This window comes from Amblyomma mixtum, chromosome 3 (genome assembly GCF_055824585.1).
Source record: "Amblyomma mixtum isolate Tamu chromosome 3, ASM5582458v1, whole genome shotgun sequence".
Lineage (NCBI taxonomy): Eukaryota > Metazoa > Arthropoda > Arachnida > Ixodida > Ixodidae > Amblyomma > Amblyomma mixtum.
The window spans coordinates 142,609,934-142,630,610 of record NC_143014.1 but is presented as its reverse complement, the minus strand read 5'-3'; the positions used below and the strand labels follow the sequence as shown (position 1 = coordinate 142,630,610).

The following is a 20,677-nucleotide window of genomic DNA, read 5'->3' as shown; positions in this document are numbered from 1 at the left end:
AAGTATATCTAAATTAAAAAAATTATTAATGCCTCTTGGCATTTATGAATAACAACTTGCCAATTCAGTGTTTTCGTTGCAATATCATTTTTGCACTATGATATTTGTGCACTGCTGTATTTGCCGTAAATGTAGCATCACCATAGTTGTAACACAAGTGTTGCTTTTGCTAGTGCAAAACAGTAATGAAAGGTGCAGCATCATGTGGCAGAAGGATCACCTGTTTCATCGTGCAGCCAGTAAAATTGCTTTCTGTTTAAAGAGAGTGGCATACTGGATACTCAAGCACAGCATCTTAAACATAGGCTTTCTAAAACTGAAACTACAGGGTAAGAGCCCAGTAAAAACATATACCTATCAGCAACGCACCACTACATTTAAGCCAAGTGGAGAATTTCAGAAGCTGCTAAAAGCTTTTGCCGATTGGTATGTACAGTTTATGGGATAAATTCAGTGGTGAGAAAATGCAGCTAATCTTTTATATGCATTGTGGCATACACTTCCAATTTGTAGATGACTTATCCGGTCAGTTCTTCGTACCTTTTGGTGTCATATGTCAACCCACGCTATGTGCCTCTCTTGTGGGGCACCTTTTATTTTGGACATCAGAATATAAAAAATTAAGCAATATTTCTTTACATTTACATAATTCAATAATAAGTGTTTCTGTGCTTCTAAGCCTTTCCAGTTAGTCTTCACAACTTCCTCTGCATATGATTCAGTTATAATGCGAGGGGTGACTTTTCACTTCTACCTATTATCAGTAAAAGTAAGTACGGTAAGGAAGGCATTCACATCGATTTTGCTATAATTTCTAGGTTTAGAGTGACACAAACATGGAAATTTCGTGAAGGAGACCTGTGACACTAACTAAGCATATTGTTCTTATTCTTTTCTTTGAATACTTAGAGATGTAGTGATCCAGCATTGCTTGTGGGACCACCCAAGTCATGTTTTGCACTTAACTGAGACAGAATGTAAATCCTATTTAACAACCCTAAAATATTGCAGTTGCGCCCATCTGGAACACAAAAAAAAACACACTGTTTCAGGGTCAGTATCATTACGGAATCGCTAGATTCATATAGGAACACCCTATCCTTATGTTCCACAACATTCTCATGACGTCATGATTGTGACATGTGTCTGAAAGTTCCCTTTACTGAATATTCAGGATCTCTCAGTATTGAGAATAAAATGATGCTACTGTTTAAAAAACTGTTATTTGTAGTGCAAACTTTATTTTGCTACAAAAAACAGATGGAGCTTAAGTGCAAAAAGCACAGAACTTAATCTGTATTATGTCTACATAAATGTGAGAACATTCTCAATTATTTTAGTACAGTTAAATATTGATAATATGAACTTGAAGGGGGCAATCTGCTTGACTTACATGGGGTTTAAGCTGAAGGAAGCCAGCAGTCAGAGCTGATGAGGGTTTGATGCTAAGCGTAAAGAAGCGCATCCATGCAGTGTATGCACAAAGAAAAACATTTTATTTGTATAATGCATAAATATAAGCTGTAAAATGCCTGCTGCAATCTGGAGGCAGACCAATGCAAATTTGAAAATGTGCATTATTTGTATTGTGAAACTGAATATTTGTTTGGAAGTATACAAAATCTACTGATATCTCCTATGTCATCTGCTACAACCCAAGTAACCACAAATATAAATGGTGCACATTCTATGCTCCAGAATATATATGTTCTGGGCTGGTGGTGATAGGATATACTTATATAATAGCAATTTCTGGCAGGAGGTATGCAGCGGCAAACATTATTGACTTGCTCTTCGGTGATTGGCTTTGCATGCAATTTGCACTTGATTTAAATGAATCCAGAGAGAACCATTACACTGATATCTGTAATCCTTATTTCGTTAGTTTGAATGTTGAGCTTAGTTAAACTGAATGAAGAGCATAAAAAATGGTAGGAGAATGCCATCAGAGGTGAGTGCTTCAGCAAAACTTCGCATGGTGCAAAAACAACAGGGAAAACAGTCAACAAGCTGCACAGACAAAAAAATAAAGACTGGAGGGACAAAAGTTTTTCATCACACTCATGCGTACCTACATACCGCAATGATTACAAGTGGAGACCATGGGAACTCGACTATGTTCGCGCACTTGACATCAGTGCTGAGCGCAAAAGCCTGACCCAGTCGTCGAAGTGATGATGTCATCAAAAAGCACAGTGAGACTGTTGTGGCATGCGAGGTTCAGCTATATGTATGGGAAGGGCTTTACTGATAGGAAGTGCTGTAATCATGGGTATTGCTGTAGCTTGGCGAAAGTGCAACCACTCTTAGCACTGGGTTTGTGATAAGTGGCTGTCATCTACTTGCATTCCGAATTTTATAAATGGAATAACTTTCATTTCTGTGCTCTGGTTTCAGTGTTTTATTTTTTTTAATCATGCATGGGGAACTATAGACTGCACTGATAACCTCTGAATGGAGTGTCACAAGGCTTCTTTGACACTGACTTGTAATAAATTCCTTTGCAGTCTTCTTTTTGAATTTGTGTCTTTCTGAGTCTGTGTTTGTCTTGTTCCTTTTTTATTGCAGTCCATATGAAGGCAGGTTTCCTATCAACACTGGTATCACAGGGTCCGTGGTTGCAACTGGTCAGGTATGTATCTGGTATCATGTATTTTTCTGTTCCTTATGCTTTTTGTGTGGTGCATAATAATTTACACAGGAAAAAGAAAAGCGCTTGTCAAGCATTTGCAGTAGAGTAATTGAAAGCTGTTTTTTTTTTATCATTTCTTGTTCAGAATATTAGAAATTGGTCAACTTTTATTGCTCTCAAATCACTTCATGGCTATGAATTCACGCATGTGCACAAACACACACATGCACAAACTCTCTGCGCATGCGCATGCTTTTCTTCTGCATCATATAACCATTTATTTTGATGTTCACATGCTATGATGAATTATTCGAGATTTACTTTTGTTTTTGATTTGCCCAATTTTGTTTGCTTTACAGATTCTCAACATACCTGATGCTTACAAAGATGACCGGTTTGATCCAAAGGTATGGATCATCCTTTTGAGTAAGGACACAAGGCATCCTTACTTGTGTCATTTAAATAGTGGTTTTATTTTTTTAATTCTAAATAATTACTCTAGCGGTTGGGTCGGTGTATCATAAAATATTGCCCTGCATGTCATTTTTTCAAAGTGAGCTGTCAAAGAATATTTGTAAACATATGGGTGATCTTTCTTTTTTAACATTTACTGCTTTGTATTTTAAAAACTATGAGAGATATATCTGTGTGGTCTGTGCAGATGGGTTGTACAGCAAGGCAGACTTTATGTACATGATAGAGCCTAATGATTAAATGAATATTTAACTACAATTAACTACTAATAAACATTTTTCATTATGACTTTAAGGGGCAGTATCAAATGGTGAAATTGAAGGCTGTAAACATTAAATGTAAGGATTCCTTTTAAATTTTTTTAAGCGGCAATGTGGTTCGAAATATTGAACATCGAAAACATGCATTTGAAAGCTAGATGAGTTGGCTGTTTTACAATGCATATTTATAAAATGGCATCGTTCGTGTTTCTTATGAGTCAAATACAGATGCAGTTTGTGTATTTCATGATTTAGAAGTTGACTTGATTTTGACGAAAATACCAGATACGCGGTGTCACAATTTAATAAATTTGCAATGCAGATAAGTCCACTCAACAAGCATTCAAATGCGTATTCTTGGTTCTCGATAATTCAAACTAAATTGCCGATTAAGAAAATTTGAAAACTATGCTCAGCTTGATGTTGACGGTCTTCAATTTTGCAATATACTACTTTCTCTTAAATATAAAAGTCAAAAAGTTGGTTAGTTAATTTTTGTTAATTGATCATCTAATCATTAGGCTCTATCATGAACATAATGTCTACCTTGCTGTATAATCCACCTGCACAGACAACACCAAAGTATCTCTTGCAGGTTTAAAAAAAAAAAATCTGGAAATATTAAAACAAATCACCTGGTATATGCTAAAGTAAGTGCAGTGAATTTTCAGTGGTAATTCATATTGTACTGAAGAAGGTCAGTGGTCGGTGGCTCCCAATAGGTTTGGAATTGGTTTGTTGGAACATTATACCCAACATTTATAGTACGGTCATTTTATCAGCTGATGTCATCAAGACAAAACACACCACACTGTAGAATGATGTAGAGGATTCAGGTATGTGCAGTGAAACTGCAGTCATTAATTCTGGGTATATCTAACAAAGAGGGAAGAACAGGAAGGAACATTTTTTAGTACTCACCAGGCCCATCATGAGGCCCATCATTGCCTCATGAGAACATGAGGCAATTAGAAAAACTGGCTTTTTGTACTTTTGTTAGAACAGCAAAAATGCTCCTTGAAATACATGCTAGATTGTTCAAAGCTGTCAGCCTCTTTTGCTGATCTTGTAGTTTTGATCAGTCTTATTGTGCCTGCTGGTCTACCTCGTGAAGCCCAAATCTTTGCTTTTCACCTTGCTGGAGCAGTGCTTTGTCAGAAGCCTTCGTCAGAGGTTCCCGGCCTACCGCATGTATGACCAGAGTAGTTGTCAGGCCATGCGATGAGCCTAGAGTAGCACTGCTGGAGCTCGGGAAGCAGTTGAAAGCAAGACTGCAACGAGCACCATATCACAATGAGTACAACACAGGCTCCACCACATGGCCCGGCAACAGTGCTAATCATTCACCGAGTGGTCTGGAAACTTTTGACAAAGATGGAGCCTCTAATACTGCATTGAGGTCTAAAAGCTGAGCTGAAACATTTCATGGGTCTCTTTCAACTTCTACCTGAGGTAATGTGGGCTGTGTGAATTCAATAGCTGCAATGTTTGTACGCATAGCTTAGTTATGCTGCTTGAAGGCAGTCTCACTGAACTTTACAGCGTTGCAAGTGGTGTGGCGGGATTGTGAGCTGAAAAAACTTCAAAGGGGCACTGAGGACAAACTGAAGTTGGCGTGTACTGATAGATGACTGCATTCTCACTGAAAATGGATCATTTATGAGCTAGAAAAAGCTGAGGTGCACCAAAACAGTTTTTTGGGAGCAAATCCCAGAGATTAGGCTGCACTGTCATTCACTTCTAAACTGTAATCACAGAGTCCTTTTCAGCATGGACATTAGGAGTTTGAATTGAGTGGAATCCAATTTTCTCAGCAATAAGTGCATAAGTGCATCTTTTGCTGCTGCACAAACATCACCATAGACAGAAATAGCCATAGAATCAATTTTTATTAAAAACAAAAGTTGTATGGAGTTGTCCTCGATGTCCCTTCAGCTTTTCAGCCAGCTTCGTGTTTGCCTGTGGCGGGTGCTGCATTCTTAAGGACAAAGAAGGAGGAAAATGTTTGTGTATTAGCCCACTTATGAAAAGACCAGCCAGAACATCCACAAACACAACTGAAATCAAATAATTGGTTCCAGCTGTGTTTTTTGGGAAGTTACAGTGGGCCTTTCCTGCTGCTTCACATTCAAGAATTTCCAGCAGTCTGCATTATTCTTTTAGTTCTCACCGTAGTACTTCTCACTGCCTTGAAAGGTGCTGCAAGATGCTGCAAGATGGAAAGCACGTTATCTATTGTTTGGCTCATTTTCAGTTAAAAGAACTCGCTATCGCTGTTCTTATTTTATTTCAGTGAGTCATTGCCGTAGCTATTGCCGTTTACTTATGTTTACATGCTATCCATGCTGCAGGTGGATGAAGGGAGTTCATTCCGGCACCAGTCCATCCTCTGCATTCCAATCTACAATGCTAATCGTCTAGTCCTGGGTGTGGCCCAGCTCATTAATAAGCTCAATGGCGAGCCGTTCAACAAAAACGATGAGCAGCTACTTGAGGTGATCATGTTTCCTCATTTCCGTCTGCAATTCTTTCTTCTTCTTTTCCTATTGAGGGATATTTCATAGTCCTGCTCCGCACTTTTTTCTTCCTTGTTGTTAAGAAGTCAGCATGAAAACTAGATGAGGGACAGAATAAAAGACACAGAAGACGTTCACAAATGTCTCTTGTTTGTGAATGGCTTCTGTGTCGTCTATTCTGTCCCTCATCTAATTTTTGCACTGACCTTCACAGCATGTCACACCAACTAACCCGGCAGCATGCTGTCCCGAATTTTTTTCCTTATATATGTTGTAGATTTTATTGGAAGTGCCAGCACTTCATGTGCTCGGTATACCGTGCTTCACAGCTTTGCTGAGATCTCAGTTAATGTTTGCAGCAGGGGCACTGACAAGTGAACTCATGCAAAAAAAAACTCAGCTTTTGCTGCAGCCTAAAATCACGTCAAATGGAACCGATCTTTCTCTAAAGTATATGGGCCATGCCTCATGAAACTGGGAGTCAGTATAGCATATGGTGAGGGCTCCTGCCAATTCAAAAACATGCAGAGCAACTACCCCCATCTCAGTTTATACATTTTCAGAGCATGGAGATTATGGGGTGCCCTGGTGAACCTTTAAATTTGGTCATGCATGTACTTTTAGCCACCATACATGCTTCTATAAGAGTGCATAATTACCACAGAAAAACTGTTCATGCTAAGCCAAAAATGTCACTGTACTGATGGCCAAGTTTGTGAGCCAGTTTGCTAGCTTTCATATCATGGTTAGGCTGCATATATGGGTGAATGTCTTGACAGCAACATTGTTTTATCCTCTGAGTGTAGACACTTAAGAAATACATTTAGTGCCTAACCCTCCTGTCGGACGTTAGGGATGTATTAATTCTATTTTTCATTTGCATCGATAGATTCTTCAGGTCACATAAAAAAAAAGTGTTACAAGTTATCTCACTGTGGATGCACCTCAACTCACATTACAATGTGCAGTGGTGACATAGTGCTTGCTTGTTTTTAGCCAATCTCATGTTTACCTCTTTTCACCTGTCTGCACAGGCGTTTGCCATCTTCTGTGGCCTGGGCATCCAGAACACACAGATGTATGAAAAGGTGGTGAAAGCCATGGCCAAACAGCGAGTTACACTTGAGGTACTCTCCTACCATGCTTCTGCACCACTTGAAGAGGCCCTCAAGCTCAGTGTGAGTGAGCACATTTTTTTTTTTTGTTTACGATATCTTGAAATCAATTTTGCACTGCAAGTGTTAAAAAATTCTGGAATGCGGAAATTATATGATGCCGACATACTGGAAATAGCGTAAATTAAAGTCAGTACTGTCCCCGCCGCAGTGGCTGAGTGGTTACGGCGCTCGGCTGCTGGCCCGAAAGACGCGGGTTCGATCCCGGCCGCGGCGGCTGAATTTCTTTGGAGGAGAAATTCTAGAGGCCCGTGTACTGTGCGATGTCAGTGCACGTAAAAGAACCCCAGGTGGTCGAAATTTCCGGAGCCCTCCACTACGGCGTCTCTCATAGCCTTAGTCGCTTTGGGACGTTAAACCCCAAAAACCAACCAACCAACCTAAAGTCAGTACTGTGGTACAAACTGGGATATATTTGCAAGATACAGTGTAGTTCTTTTGTGTTTTTGTAGTAATCTATTTCTGATTGGCTGAAAGCATTGAGTGTTTAATGAATAAGTTGTGTGTGGGTGAACTTTTACCATGATAGTTGGCAAACATCTTAAACATTTTTTTCTCTAAACTGTAATTAACTCAGCTTGAGAATTCGAAAACTGAACATGATGATCTATTTGTGAGCGGGAAAAGAATAAATATAAAACTTAATGCCTGATGGTTGTCAGAAATTAATTTTCATCGGACATCCTATAAATGCATGGGTGTGTGATGGTTGCTTTGAGCTATTCATTGTCCCTGCAGGCACACTTAATATATGTATGTATAAGAATATGGAATACATAAAAGTGCATTCTCTTAACTTGACAGCATTGCACATATTGTGTAGCTCTTGTACCCTTTCAGGCACTATGTACGCACTACTGTGAATGGTTATCAGCGAAAGTTCACAGGATGAATATGCTCACAGGATGAATATGCTCTAGAAGAAATTTATTGTAGCTCTGCTTTGCAACCCATTTGTCTGGTAGTGATACCAGTTGATGAAGTATCCGCGGCCCCTTATATAGCTGTCGGCATTTCAGCAATTTGCTTGTTTGATGGCACTGAACCAATTTTTTCTGCACACTTCATCATATGAACATTTGCCACTGACTGTACACAGTGAACTTGTAGCTTTTTCTAGGAGTATACTACAGCTAGCAGTGGCTTCTTTGTTTCAGATTAATTTTGCACTCTTTCACAACTGTGATGCTTTTTATGTTGGCTATAGCAAATGTAGTGAATAATAACTTCTCAGAACAGTTAGTTTGGCAACATGCCCTCTGACATAGTGATGTAGAGAGATTTTGTCACCCGCAATATCATTTTGTCTCGCTTTCAAGGATCATGTACACCTTTGAAGAAAAAAAATATGATCATATGATCCCTTTAGTGCTTATCTGATGAATCCTGGTGTGTTTCAGTGTTAAAATATCCAACCATTGTGACACCTGGTACAAAATTTTATGCATTTCTGTAGAAAATTAACTGTTGTTGTAGGTCATTGCAAAACTAACTAACTTGCATGCCATTTTTAGGCCTGCATAGACCATTTAAAAGTGAAATAATTTTTTTAATGGAAATGCCAAGCAGCATCTTGGACCTTGCAATTTTTTATAAGAAGAAACAGTAGAAAATTATATGTGCTGCAGTACACTTGAGATGGACAATGTATGAAAAACTGTGGAGTTACTTAGGCATTGAAAAAGCCAGCCAGCTTTCAGGTTTAGGTTGTTTTTTTTTTTTATGTAAAGAAAAGCCCATCTAGTGGTGTCAATAAGGAAGGTCTTGGCACTCTCTTAGAATACGCCGAGGCATGCAACAGCTCATACATCATGCTTTGCTCTGTACTTTGACAGACCAGTGTTATTTAAGCTTGTCGACGGTGGCCAGCAGATCCTCAGCTCATACCTGCTTCCCTGTTATTGTAATATGCGGAGCCCACCAAATGCAGTACAAGATATGTTCATGCAGCCCTTTCAGTGTGTGTGTCTGCAGTGATATCTGTTGCCATCCCCACTCATCCTTACCTTTACCTCTTGGTCATTTTTTGCTGCACACATGCAGGAGTGCGTTCTTCCGTCGATGCAATCACTGCAATTGCAAGACTATAAGTTCAATGACTTCAGCCTCGATGATGATGGCATGCTGAAGGCGTGCCTGCGCATCTTTCTCGAGTTGGACTTCCTCAATCGCTTCCACATTGAGTACCTGGTATGTTTTCGGTTTACGCATATTTGTATTTGTCACTTTAGCAGAGAGTGGCTAAAAAAGAAAAAGGGTTATCTCACTTCCGATATTTTGGTTGTTGCTATCTGAGGGCAACTTTTTTTGATGTTGTACATCAGGTGTTGATGCCGGGATTGAAATACTTCCAGAGAGCTGAAATACATTTACAAAAAATTAAACATAATATTGCGATTCAGATTTAGGCACTGGAGATGTTTTATGCAGTCTCACAGGTGAATTTATTACCAGACTAAGTTTACAGTGTGTTTCATATAATATGGATGAGTTGGTTTTGTCCTTACTTTTGTTTATTATTATTATTTTAGCTTTGCCCAAAAAATCTGAGCTTCCTTGCAGTGCTGATGTTTAGACAGACCCACAAGGTCTAGTTAGACAATTTCTTTCACTTCTAAAACTTCTTTCAAGCACTTATTTACAGAATACTTGATGGGCATGCATTTTATCAAATCCAAGCTTATCATATTGCCTGCTAATAGCAAACTGTAGACACTGTATATATAGTCTATTTAATCATGTTGTTCAGTTAAAATTTCAGTGCATCCTGCTAAACATGATACTCATATATTCCTATCAAGTGAAACATACACAACATTCACATTACTAGTGCTTGGTAAAGTTAATCTCAAAAACAGAGTCGAACTTCATGGTTGAACTTGAGAAAGCTGGTCATGCTTCAAGGCACTGAAAATTCTGGTTACCTTTACGAACAACAAATGTACATTGCTAGCTTCTTGCAAGAACTGCAAATTAAGTGTAATTATTATGGTTTCAGATAATAACTCCTGAAGAATGTTCGTAATTCATTATCTCTATTCAGATTTCTTATGGCCTAGCAGTTTTTGCAACATAGCAAGAAAACACTGTACTCTGTTTTTAAAATGCAACTAGCTCAGGTTTGTAGGCATTCACCTTGACAAGGTTGGACTATATATTTTTTTTATGTGGCTAATTTGCTAATTAACAAAGATAAAGTAGAAAACTTTTTGACTGATCATTACCTTTAGTGAAAAATTTCAATATAAAAATGGAGCTGGTTGGAAAATTCCCATTGCAGTTGTTTTCATGACAGGAACTTGAGCGTGGTTCTTTTTTTTAGTTTAAAATAGAGCCCAGGAGATTTAGGAATTGGCACGTGATTACTTAATTCCGTGTCATATTATTCACAGCCTCAAATACACCTCAACTGAAAGAGTGCATAATTGATGCAGTTTGAAGTTGAATAATGCACGCTACCTTTTCTTCCTGGCGTGTTCTAAGACAAGCAACGTGCTCTTCTGAACCAGTAGATGTAAAAAATTTCTGTAGGACCAACTGGTCGAAGCCCTAAAACACAGCTTGTTTTTCTCACTTTCAAATGGTGTAAATAAGTTTAAATTGTGTTTTAAGGCTCAAAACTCTCAAACTCACTGAACTTTTCTGACTGAAGCATGTGAACTTCTCAAAGGCAGCAGCATAGTGCATTAGCCATAGGTTGTAGCAGCCCTGTACAGCTGCATTCAATTTGACCTGCATGACATGAGCAAAGGTCAAAGGTCACTTCATATGGCGCTTCATGAGCAGCAGTACCTACAAACCTACAACTGATGGCTCAAACGAGAAAACTGAAAGAAGAGGGTCTTCAACGCCCCTGAGTGTTCAGTAGGGCCTGTCACAGTGTATTGTTTTATCAGATAGTAAATGCATGCTTCAGCTGCCAATGGCACGTAGCAGGCTGCATTGAATGCATCATACAGTAGCTGTGAATAATGTATAGAGCTACTAGCTCTGGCAGCTCTCTTGTGTGTGCTAGTAACCTTGCTGTCGTGAACCTGACAGCCAGCATCTTGTATCTGAATGCTGTACAGATATGTATGCGACGCATTAAGAGAGGGGATAGAGCCCACATTACAGGTCATGGACATTTTTGGTAACAGTCTCTCCGGGCAGTCCGTCGCAAGTAGGACCACAGAAATGTGCACCTCAGTGTGAAAACCACATATTTATGCCTAGTTTAGTGCTTTTTGTTGGCAATGCTTTTCATCAGCAAAAAATTATATTACTCATGGTATAATGGTTTTGAAGCACAGTTTACATTGTCCACCAAGGTGATTTATGCTGTCTTGTCCTTCTCTTTACTAGTATGGTAATGGCAGCTAATAATTGCTACCCTTTGGATTTTATAAGTGCAGCAGAATTCATCATTGCTACCTTGTATCAAGTTCACCATTAGTCCTTGCACAAGGCACTCAACTAATTGTACGTATACAAGACACGATAAAGTACAATACATTTTGGCTCAAAAATAGAACCCTTTCAGCCCTTCTTAAGTGCATGTTATAGGAAATAATCAATTCACAAATTAGCTCGGATTCCTCTTTTGTAATTCAGACTTCACTTGTGACGTGTTTATGCATATTCTTGACTTATGCAAGCAGCAATGTAACTATTTTTGACTATTTGGGTTTTTTCTGACCTTGTCAAAAAGTCATCATTGCACTCGTCATTGCAGCAACAGAACTCGTCATGAAACATGAAAGCAATGTTTAAAGGGATACATTCTAAGCCTTATCTGATTCTCAGGTGCTGTGCCGGTGGCTTCTAAGTGTCAAGAAGAACTACCGCAAAGTGTCCTACCACAACTGGCGGCATGCCTTCAACGTTGGCCAGATGATGTTCTGCATTCTCACAGTAAGATCATGTCACAATAGCGTAATTTGTCTTAAGTAAAAGCCTAATGCCATTTCTTTTGCCTAGTGCACCTGTCTTTGCTAAATGAGAAACATGAGGGAACAGATTGAAGGTGTGCTGTAGACTGAAATAATGCACAAATGAGCTTGAAACTGCACACACATAGGGCAAGGCAGCTGATGAAAAGTTTAGGAACAAAGGAATCTGGAAAAAGCACAAGTGTACTGATAGTCAGTAATCATGGTACATTTTGTGCATTAGACTTTATAGATGGTGCCCACACAAGGAACAGTTATAGACTATGTAAAAGATTTCTGGGGCCGAATTACAACACGATCACAATCTCAAAACAGTCGCAAAATGGCCACAAAGCCCTATTCTATTGGTCGGCATGGACTGGCAGATATATCAACCAATAAGAGCAGGGCTGATGGATCCATTTGTGACAGGTTTGAGATTTGATAGTTCCATAATTTGGCCCCTGATACATTTAGCCTGATAGCAGTGCAATGCTATGAGGCCTATGGGCATTTTGCCAAAATGTACGCTTTTCTGGCCTTGTTTCACAACGCGGGCCTTTTTTATTGTTGGCATTGCCCTGATAAAAAATTCCTTGGTAAATCATGTTCCTAAATGCTTGCAGATATTTTAGTGTCTAAATTTTAATGTATTTTTCTGTATTTAGAATATTTTGGCATTTTTAATTTCTAAATGAATGCGAAGCAAAAGAAAGTGCATGCTGTGGTAGAGTAGTGCGATGGTTCAAATGGGGTGCTGTTGGCATTGCATGTCAATCAGTTGACATTGCATTTGCACTGATCACTTTCTCTGCACCTCATGCACTGTGTTCTAGTTTTTTACAGAAAAATTGCCGGATTTTCTCTTGCTGTAAGGCTTTAGAGCATAGCTTTTTCTTCATTTTAAAAATTAATATGACATCGTCTTCTTCATAGCTATGAACCTGCCATTGGCCTTAACCACTAGACTGTGTTAATAAAAAGTGATTTGTAAATTTCAGTAATTAGCCAGATAATTATCATGATTTTGAAAGTTACCAACGTCTACTACAGTTGAAAATTTGTTCATGAAAGGATATTTTCTTTCTCTTTCGACTACCCTGTTTTTAGGAATTTTTAAGTGTTTGCTAACATCTGGTATAGTTTTAACCATGCAGGAATGCCTACAGCAATGGATAGTGTTTTTTACTGTTAAATAACTCTTCATCAAGTTGTGTTGTCAGGATTTTTTTGGGGGGGTTAGAAAATGACGGAGGGCATTTCCTGGTCTTCGTAGAAAGAGCATAATATGAGATGAACAATATGGCATTCATACAGGTTCACCCCTTCTCACTGCCCTTTTTGGCTGTGCATCTTGCTACGTGTGAACTGAAATGAAACCTGGGACAAAACTGTCACAGTAATGTCAGAGAATAGTCTAGCTAAGCTATTTTTTTTTTGTCATCAGTCATCAGTATTATAATTACGTGTATAAGGTTAATTCAGGTGCACATTTGGGTGAAGGCAGGCTGCTTGAAGGCCGCAGTGGTAGTTGCCTAAGCATCCCTCTCTTGCAGGAGGCACGGGGTTTGATCCCCAGTGCCGCCAGTACCCGCCAGTTTCCAGTGTGTACAAACTTTCCCCGGCCTGGTGCTCGGCTTCTCTCGGTTAAAATGCTTGGAAAGTGGGTCTCTAGCCCCACCTTGGGAAGATGAAAAATACCTTGTAACATGGCGCTCTTTGGCTACAGCTGTCCTTAATTGTGCCATTAAAACCAAATCATCATCTTCAAGGCTGCTTAAAAACAAATGCTTATGGTCTTGTTTAGTTCTGAATTGTCTGTAGAATAGTACTTGTGCAAGAAAACTTAGGCTTCATTTAATCAGTCATGCTGCCTGCATCTTGGCATGATTGCATCAGTTATATCTTGTAATGTTCTGAGTATTTGTGTACTGTAATATGTACAGGCATGTAGACAAGATTCATATCGGAGTGCTGTGATTCACTGCCCTCGCTCTTCACAGCTTACTATTGTCATAATACCGAAATGGCCTCTGTCCACAGAATACAAAGCTGCATGAAGTCCTTGGTGACCTGGAAACCTTCGGCCTCATTGTGGCTTGCTTTTGCCATGACCTGGACCACAGAGGCACCAACAATTCTTTCCAGATCAAGTATGGAGATGCAGTTGCTGATTTCTTTAACTCCCCTGCATGCCTTTTGTTTTAACTGGAGCATGACTCTAAGTAATGTGGCTCTATTTCTGTTTAGTGACATTATACTTGTCCATCACTAAGAAACCGAAGTTGCAAAAAATCACTAGTGCATACAAAGACTGTGTAAGCTGTATTTAATGTGTACATGATTAATTAACAGACCATGATCCACCATTTGGATACACTCTTTGTAAGAACAGTGAAAACTTAAAGCAAGATTTGCACATCCACTGCCATAAAATGTAGCATTTTAGTTCACGGTAGACTTTCATGTATGGCATCTTTTAATTGTTATTTACATGCAGGATAAATGTTTTTTGTTCTTTAAAATTGCATTGAAAGGTTTAGTCTGAAACTCCTGCCATTTTCTGTGATTTTTCAGCTTTATCATCACGCAAATTCCGCTGATATTTTTGATAAGCTGCTTATACCCACCACAGTTATAGGCCCCAGCAAGTTAAAAAACAAAAGTTTAACTTATGAAACTAGGTGCTACATTTACACACACCTGCCTATGCACCTGTACTTGTTGTCCTGTCTTTTTGTGTGTGTCAGTGTAGTGCCTTGTTTCACAAGTTAACATGCAGAACCAACTAGCCTGGCAACACAGCTTACAAGAAAAAAGTTGCAGAAATTTCTTATTTTCTGATGGAAGCCAAAGGATGAGATGGTTTTGACTCTGAATTATGCAGAAAGTCTCAAACGTGTGCATTGATAACATGATATTGGCATCATTCACTTCATGAGGAATGTGCCTCTTATTAATGGTCTCTTTTTGCCTTTTTTGCTCTGGCAGTGAGGTAGCCAGTAAATTTGGCCTTCCTGGCAACTTCATAGCAAATGACAGGCCATTGTGTATGTGGTAGTAGGTGTCTATATGGTTGTTCACTTTGTTTAATTCATTTTAGGTCATCATCTCCCTTGGCACAGCTCTATTCTACATCAACAATGGAGCACCACCACTTTGACCAATGTGTCATGATACTCAACAGCCAGGTATGTATGTTGGAGCATAGTTAAGGCCTTTCTGCCGCTATTTCATTAAATTGGTCTGAATTTTGCACTTCTTACCCAGCTGCCATATACCATTTAATTTTCGTTTTCGTCAGTGCGTTGTGTGATGAACCGGTTAAAAGGTCTTTTTTTCTGCGCAGCATAATTGTTTTATATGTCAAAATAAATGACAAAAGGAGGGGTGCAGATTACTTGATATTCATATGTCAAAATTCACAAAAGGTAATAGAAGGAAGCATGAGAATGCCTTTTGGTGTTGATATTTTTATGGCATGTATAGTGTGTGCATTGGGAGTACTGCAGCTCAGAAAGCATTCCAATTATGTATATTGAATGTTTAAAAGACATTATTTCTGGATGTTAGAAATAATCATTGAAAATCCACAATTACCGATGCATCTAATGCATTTCAAAGTTTCAGTACAGTGTGCCCTGCAAATTAAACATCTTAATAGTGTTAAACCTGTGTAATACGGGTACTACTGCTTTGCATTCCAGAGGTTCAGTGCAAAATACATAATGCTCATCATTCAAGATGTTTCATGTGTACAGTATTGCTAGCACAAATTCTGATAGAAAAACAGTCTATAAGCTTGTTTTGACCAAGCTTGTTATCAGAATCAGTAATTGTCTAAATTGATAATATATTTAGGCATTTCGAGTGAAACTTTTTCAAGTTTGACTTTTTAAAGTTTGACTCATTCAGGGATGCTGTGTGCTCTCCTGAATGCTTCACACAAGTGACAACCATTCTATGCATTCTATGTATTCTGCTGCAGCGGCTCATATATGGGACATCACAACAATGAAATAAGAATTCACTCAGTAGGCATTGGAAAAGAATGAAAAAGAGCGAGCTTCATTGCTTTTCTGTTTTTGTCGTCATAGCATGCAGTTGCAGAGCTCACAGCCATCAAGATGCATGCTTCACTTGACAGCAGCATAGCGTCATCTTTCTTTTAGCAGGTTTAGGTGAAAAACTCCTGCTGTAAATCTATTTTATTTCAAAATTCAAATTTAGTACAAATGAGAGCAAGGGAGTGAACATAAAAGAATTACTTGCCTTGCACAAGACAACAGAGCACCCTTCAGTTTCTTAACCATTTTCGATTACAATATTTTAGCTTTGATCACATGCAAAACCAATAGCTATGTTGACCAGAACATTGCAAAGCACCAAAAGGAGAGCCATCCATTGGTGGCTTGTTTTTACTATTGCGTACCTAGTCATGGTGGCAAGATGCTAATTAAAAAAAACAAGCCTTCATATTATCTTTCATCTTCCTAAATAAATATTGTTTTGAAGTGAATGCAGATTGTTGTAGTGTGGCCACAACTGATGGTAAGCTTTGCAGAAGAATGTAATCTTTTAAAGTACATGCACTCTTTTAGATCTGGAATTTTGTTTCTTGTGAGACATCCTGCAGTTGGTATACTACAGCTGCAAATGTAATGGACATTCATGGCTGATTGTAGTATGAAATATAGTGCATCTACACAGGCCTTCAAAGGCTTCATTTTCAAATTGTTCTTTTCTTTCATGCACACAAACAGTTAACAACCTCGCTTAATGGTTGATGAACGCTGAGCTGATGCTCATGGTGTTAAATGTAGGTTCTGGCCATGAAGCCTCAAAACTTGAGACTGAAGTTGAAAAGTGAAAAATATCTTCCTTATTCATGTATCCACCTCCTGTTTTTACAGGGCAATCAGATCCTGAGCCATGTATCTCCAGAGGAGTACACCACCATCATACGTGTTGTCGAAGAGGCCATTCTTGCCACAGACCTTGCCGTCTATTTCCGGTGAGTTTCTTGCCAGTCTGTGCCTGGTCACGCAACTTCCGTAATGCTGCCTTAGCATCATCTATGTAGCATATGTTGTATGTGATCGGTTATTCTTGCCCTGTGCTTGCAAATCCATGTACATTAGAGATAATCTGTGGTTTTTCAAGTTGTTTAACCCATATATGCCTAGCGTATTACAATTAGGGCACCGCTTTTTCACGCAGTTACTCTAAAAGTTTATTGTGTAAAAGCTTGCACCTGCCAGCTTAGGTTCAAAAGACTCTAAACTTTTCCTGTGCAAGCGTTGTGTTGTGTGCACTTAGTTTTGTGCATTCAGAAAGAGCTGTCAGTCTTCACTGGAAGCAGAGCGCAGATTTTACCACACTGACCACATAGTGGTTCTGTCAGAAAAGCTAATGGATTTGCGCATTGTCATAAGAAAACCACAGCGCACGATGAGAAATGTGATTTTAAAGTCGATGTGAAATGTTTAAAGCTTTACCACACGTAATAGGTAGTGCATTTGCCTAGTATCCTAAGCTGTAAGATGGCTCAGAAGTCGGTGTGGAGAAAAATATTTCCATCAATAAATGGATGATTGAGAATTCTGAAGTGAAATAAACATTTTATATAAAAAAATATTTTGATTTTTTTTTTAATCCTTGAAGTTTCGGTGCATGTGTTGTAATGAAGTAGAATGAGATGCAGAAGTGTAACATGATGAAAAGCTTCATGAAGCATCAAGGACAGAGACTGCTTTCATGAGTAAAGTCATGCTCAGTTTTCAAAAGAAGGTATTTTGAGTGTTATAAGCCTTTACCTATACGTACCATTCACATACATCCTTGCCTCAGTGTTTAAAAGTAATCACATTAGTATAGCAATAAAAGAAGCACGCACACTTAGGTGCATGCAACTTTTCATGAAAAAAGAAACAAAAACAAAAATATATATATAAAATGCAAAAATATGTAAAAATGTGCTTTTTTTACCCACATCCATTTATAAGGCAGTTTTTAGTCTGCAAAGCTGGACCAAATGTCTCATATGTGAGATTACCAAAAGCTGCTGACATCCACTGAGAATACCTGTCATCATCCTCCATGCTTGTCATAACCATGACAGGTACTAAAACGCATATTTCATTATTTTGTGTGAAAACAAGGCTGGCCCGTGCTCTACATGCTAGATTCTTGCACTGTCAGGCCCAATTATTGAAATTATACGGTTTTATATTTATTTTTATGTTTACAGCAAGAGGGGCCAGTTCTTCAAACTTGTGGACAACAAAGAGTACCAGTGGACCAATTCTGATCATCGTGAGCTTCTAAGGTGATCACAACATGCTCTTTTCTTCTTCCTTTTTTCAGGAGTTGCTTTAAGACATTTGAATATTACTATTGAACTGCAGCGCTAAATTAGCACTAGACATTGTTGTAACAAGAATACCTAATTCGTGTAATTATTATAAATGGCCCTACAAACCATAAAGGGTTGGCCTTGTAAACAAGTGATGCTGTCACACAGCTGAAAAGTACCATGTTGTCATTGGCATCAATCTAAAGTTGCTAAAACACATGCTCCAAAGTTCTCATATTCTGACAATGCAGTAGTGTCATCAGCATGCCTAAAATTATGACAAATGCAGGAAGTAGTAGTTTTCTAAGGGATTTACTGATGTGTTAATACGACACCCACCAGAGCATAGCCTGTTTCATGTGGCACTGTCAAACATCATAAAATATTGCCAAGTGTTTGCACTCTGCTGCGCAACCCACTAACTGATCAGTGAAAGCTGCTGTCGTGCTGCTGCCTGCCTTTTGGTAATACCTAAGGCCTAGAGTAAAGTCTGAGACCTGCAGACTTTGTGGCAACCTGGCTAACCACTATGATCGCATGAGTGCACTGTCACGTACCTGGCGCTGGTTATGTGATGACACGCGATGCCTCACATGACTGTCAACATCCTGTCAAGTTACTGGATAAAGCAGAAATTTGGGCAAGTTGGTACGTATTCATTTTTGAAACAGCGCAACAAAGATGGGACGTGGAAACTGAGGGGTAAAGACAACCAGGCGCTGACTAACAACTGGGTTTATTGAAAAAAACACACAAATATATAGACAGAGTTAGGAAAGATTAATCGCCACCATAGTCAACTCATGCCACATGTGACGCCAGATACCCAATCTCCCCTTCGGAAAGGGCGACCGATGGGCAACTAATGCACGTTGCGCCCTTCTCACGTATAAGAAAAGCTTCAGTAACTTCTCGCGTCATCTTATCACTATGGTGGAACATGATATTGGTGTTCTTATAGTTGGGGGTACATTTGCATTTCTTGCAACGGAATGCACATTTAGCGAGAGGGTCTCCTTCTGATTTTCTTTTTTCGTAATCTTTTTCATGTTTACATTTGCACTTTCTGCAAAAAAAAAAAATGAAGTTACTGGATGTTGGCAGTCTATGCCATGAATCCAAAATCCACTGGGAAGGGTTTTGTATAACAGCTTTTGCTGTGAAAACCCACCACAGTGACTCAGTGGTTATGGCACTCGGCTGCTGACCTGAAAGACGCAGGTTCGATCCCCGCTTCGGTGGTCGCATTTCGATGGAGGCAAAATGCTAAAGGCCCATGTACTGCACGATGTCAGTGCATGCTAAAGAACCCCAGGTGGTCGAAATTTTCGGAGCCCTTCACTACGGCGTCCCTCATAGCCTGAGTCGCTTTGGAACATTAAACCCCCATAAACCATAAACCAAGCTTTTGCTGTGAAAGAATCTTATGAAGTTCTTTCTACCAACTTTTGCACATGGTGCTACATAGTTTGCAATGTGGAGGAGCAGAGACGCACATAAAGGCTGCTGCATTTGGTCGATCGAGTCAAAGCTTTCCTTTGGTGTTTTTTTTTCTATGTTTCATGCATTCATCCGAGGAAAATGACAGCATGGACATGGGCACAATTACGCTCACTGCACAAATATGTGCTAAGATAAGCAGTCAAGACATCTATTGCAACGTGGTTTCGCCAGCCAACAGAAGTGAAAAATTTACTGAATTATACAATTGGCAGAAAAAGATTTTGTTTAGGCCTATGCACCTAAAAAGAAAAAAAGCATTTGCTCCCTATTCTGAGAAACATGCGAAAGCACTTATTCTCACTTCATTCATACTTTACTGTAACAATGTGGCTCAATGCATATAAAGACATAATGACAAAAGACATGCACATTTTATTTGAAATCCAGCGTTTGGTTACCACTCTTGTGGAGAACTTTTCCCATTTAAGTACAAGGACATTTTCTGCTTTTATTTTGCACTGTGTAGCTGATCCAGTAACTCATTTCACTCGGGCATACTTCTTGTATTTGTCCTTTCTTAGATACTTTAACAGCTAAAAGGTAATTGCTCCGTTTTTTTTTTATTTTTCTTTTCAGAAATATGCTGATGACAGCTTGTGACATTGGAGCTATTACCAAGCCCTGGGATGTTCAGAGAGTGGTAAGCAAGGAACTGAGGAATAGCGTTGAGTTTTTCGGTACTGTCAAGTACGTCTTCAGTGATGCTAACATTTAACTTGTTAACCTTAGCACTTTGTAGGTATAGCTACATTTGTTAGCTTTGGCAGATGATATTTGGAGTGACATTACAGCAAGAGTTAAGCAACATTGATTATCATAGTGTGGACAAATTATGCACCTTCTAGCAAACCC

At 39.0% G+C, this 20,677-nt stretch overlaps 1 protein-coding gene across 6 annotated transcripts in view; it reads left to right on the top strand.

Annotated features, from left to right (window-relative positions):
- Pde11 (Phosphodiesterase 11) overlaps positions 1 to 20,677 on the top strand; it is a 376,721-nt gene that overhangs the window by 345,591 nt on the left and 10,453 nt on the right. For all 6 annotated transcript variants that reach the window (XM_089581354.1, XM_089581356.1, XM_089581357.1 and 3 more), the window contains 11 exons: positions 2,569 to 2,632; positions 2,992 to 3,039; positions 5,718 to 5,861; positions 6,917 to 7,060; positions 9,101 to 9,247; positions 11,843 to 11,950; positions 14,011 to 14,120; positions 15,071 to 15,158; positions 16,881 to 16,981; positions 18,218 to 18,295; positions 20,402 to 20,465. In XM_089581354.1, coding sequence (XP_089437480.1) covers positions 2,569 to 2,632; positions 2,992 to 3,039; positions 5,718 to 5,861; positions 6,917 to 7,060; positions 9,101 to 9,247; positions 11,843 to 11,950; positions 14,011 to 14,120; positions 15,071 to 15,158; positions 16,881 to 16,981; positions 18,218 to 18,295; positions 20,402 to 20,465 — 1,096 coding nt within the window. The remainder of the gene's footprint in view (positions 1 to 2,568; positions 2,633 to 2,991; positions 3,040 to 5,717; positions 5,862 to 6,916; positions 7,061 to 9,100; positions 9,248 to 11,842; positions 11,951 to 14,010; positions 14,121 to 15,070; positions 15,159 to 16,880; positions 16,982 to 18,217; positions 18,296 to 20,401; positions 20,466 to 20,677) is intronic.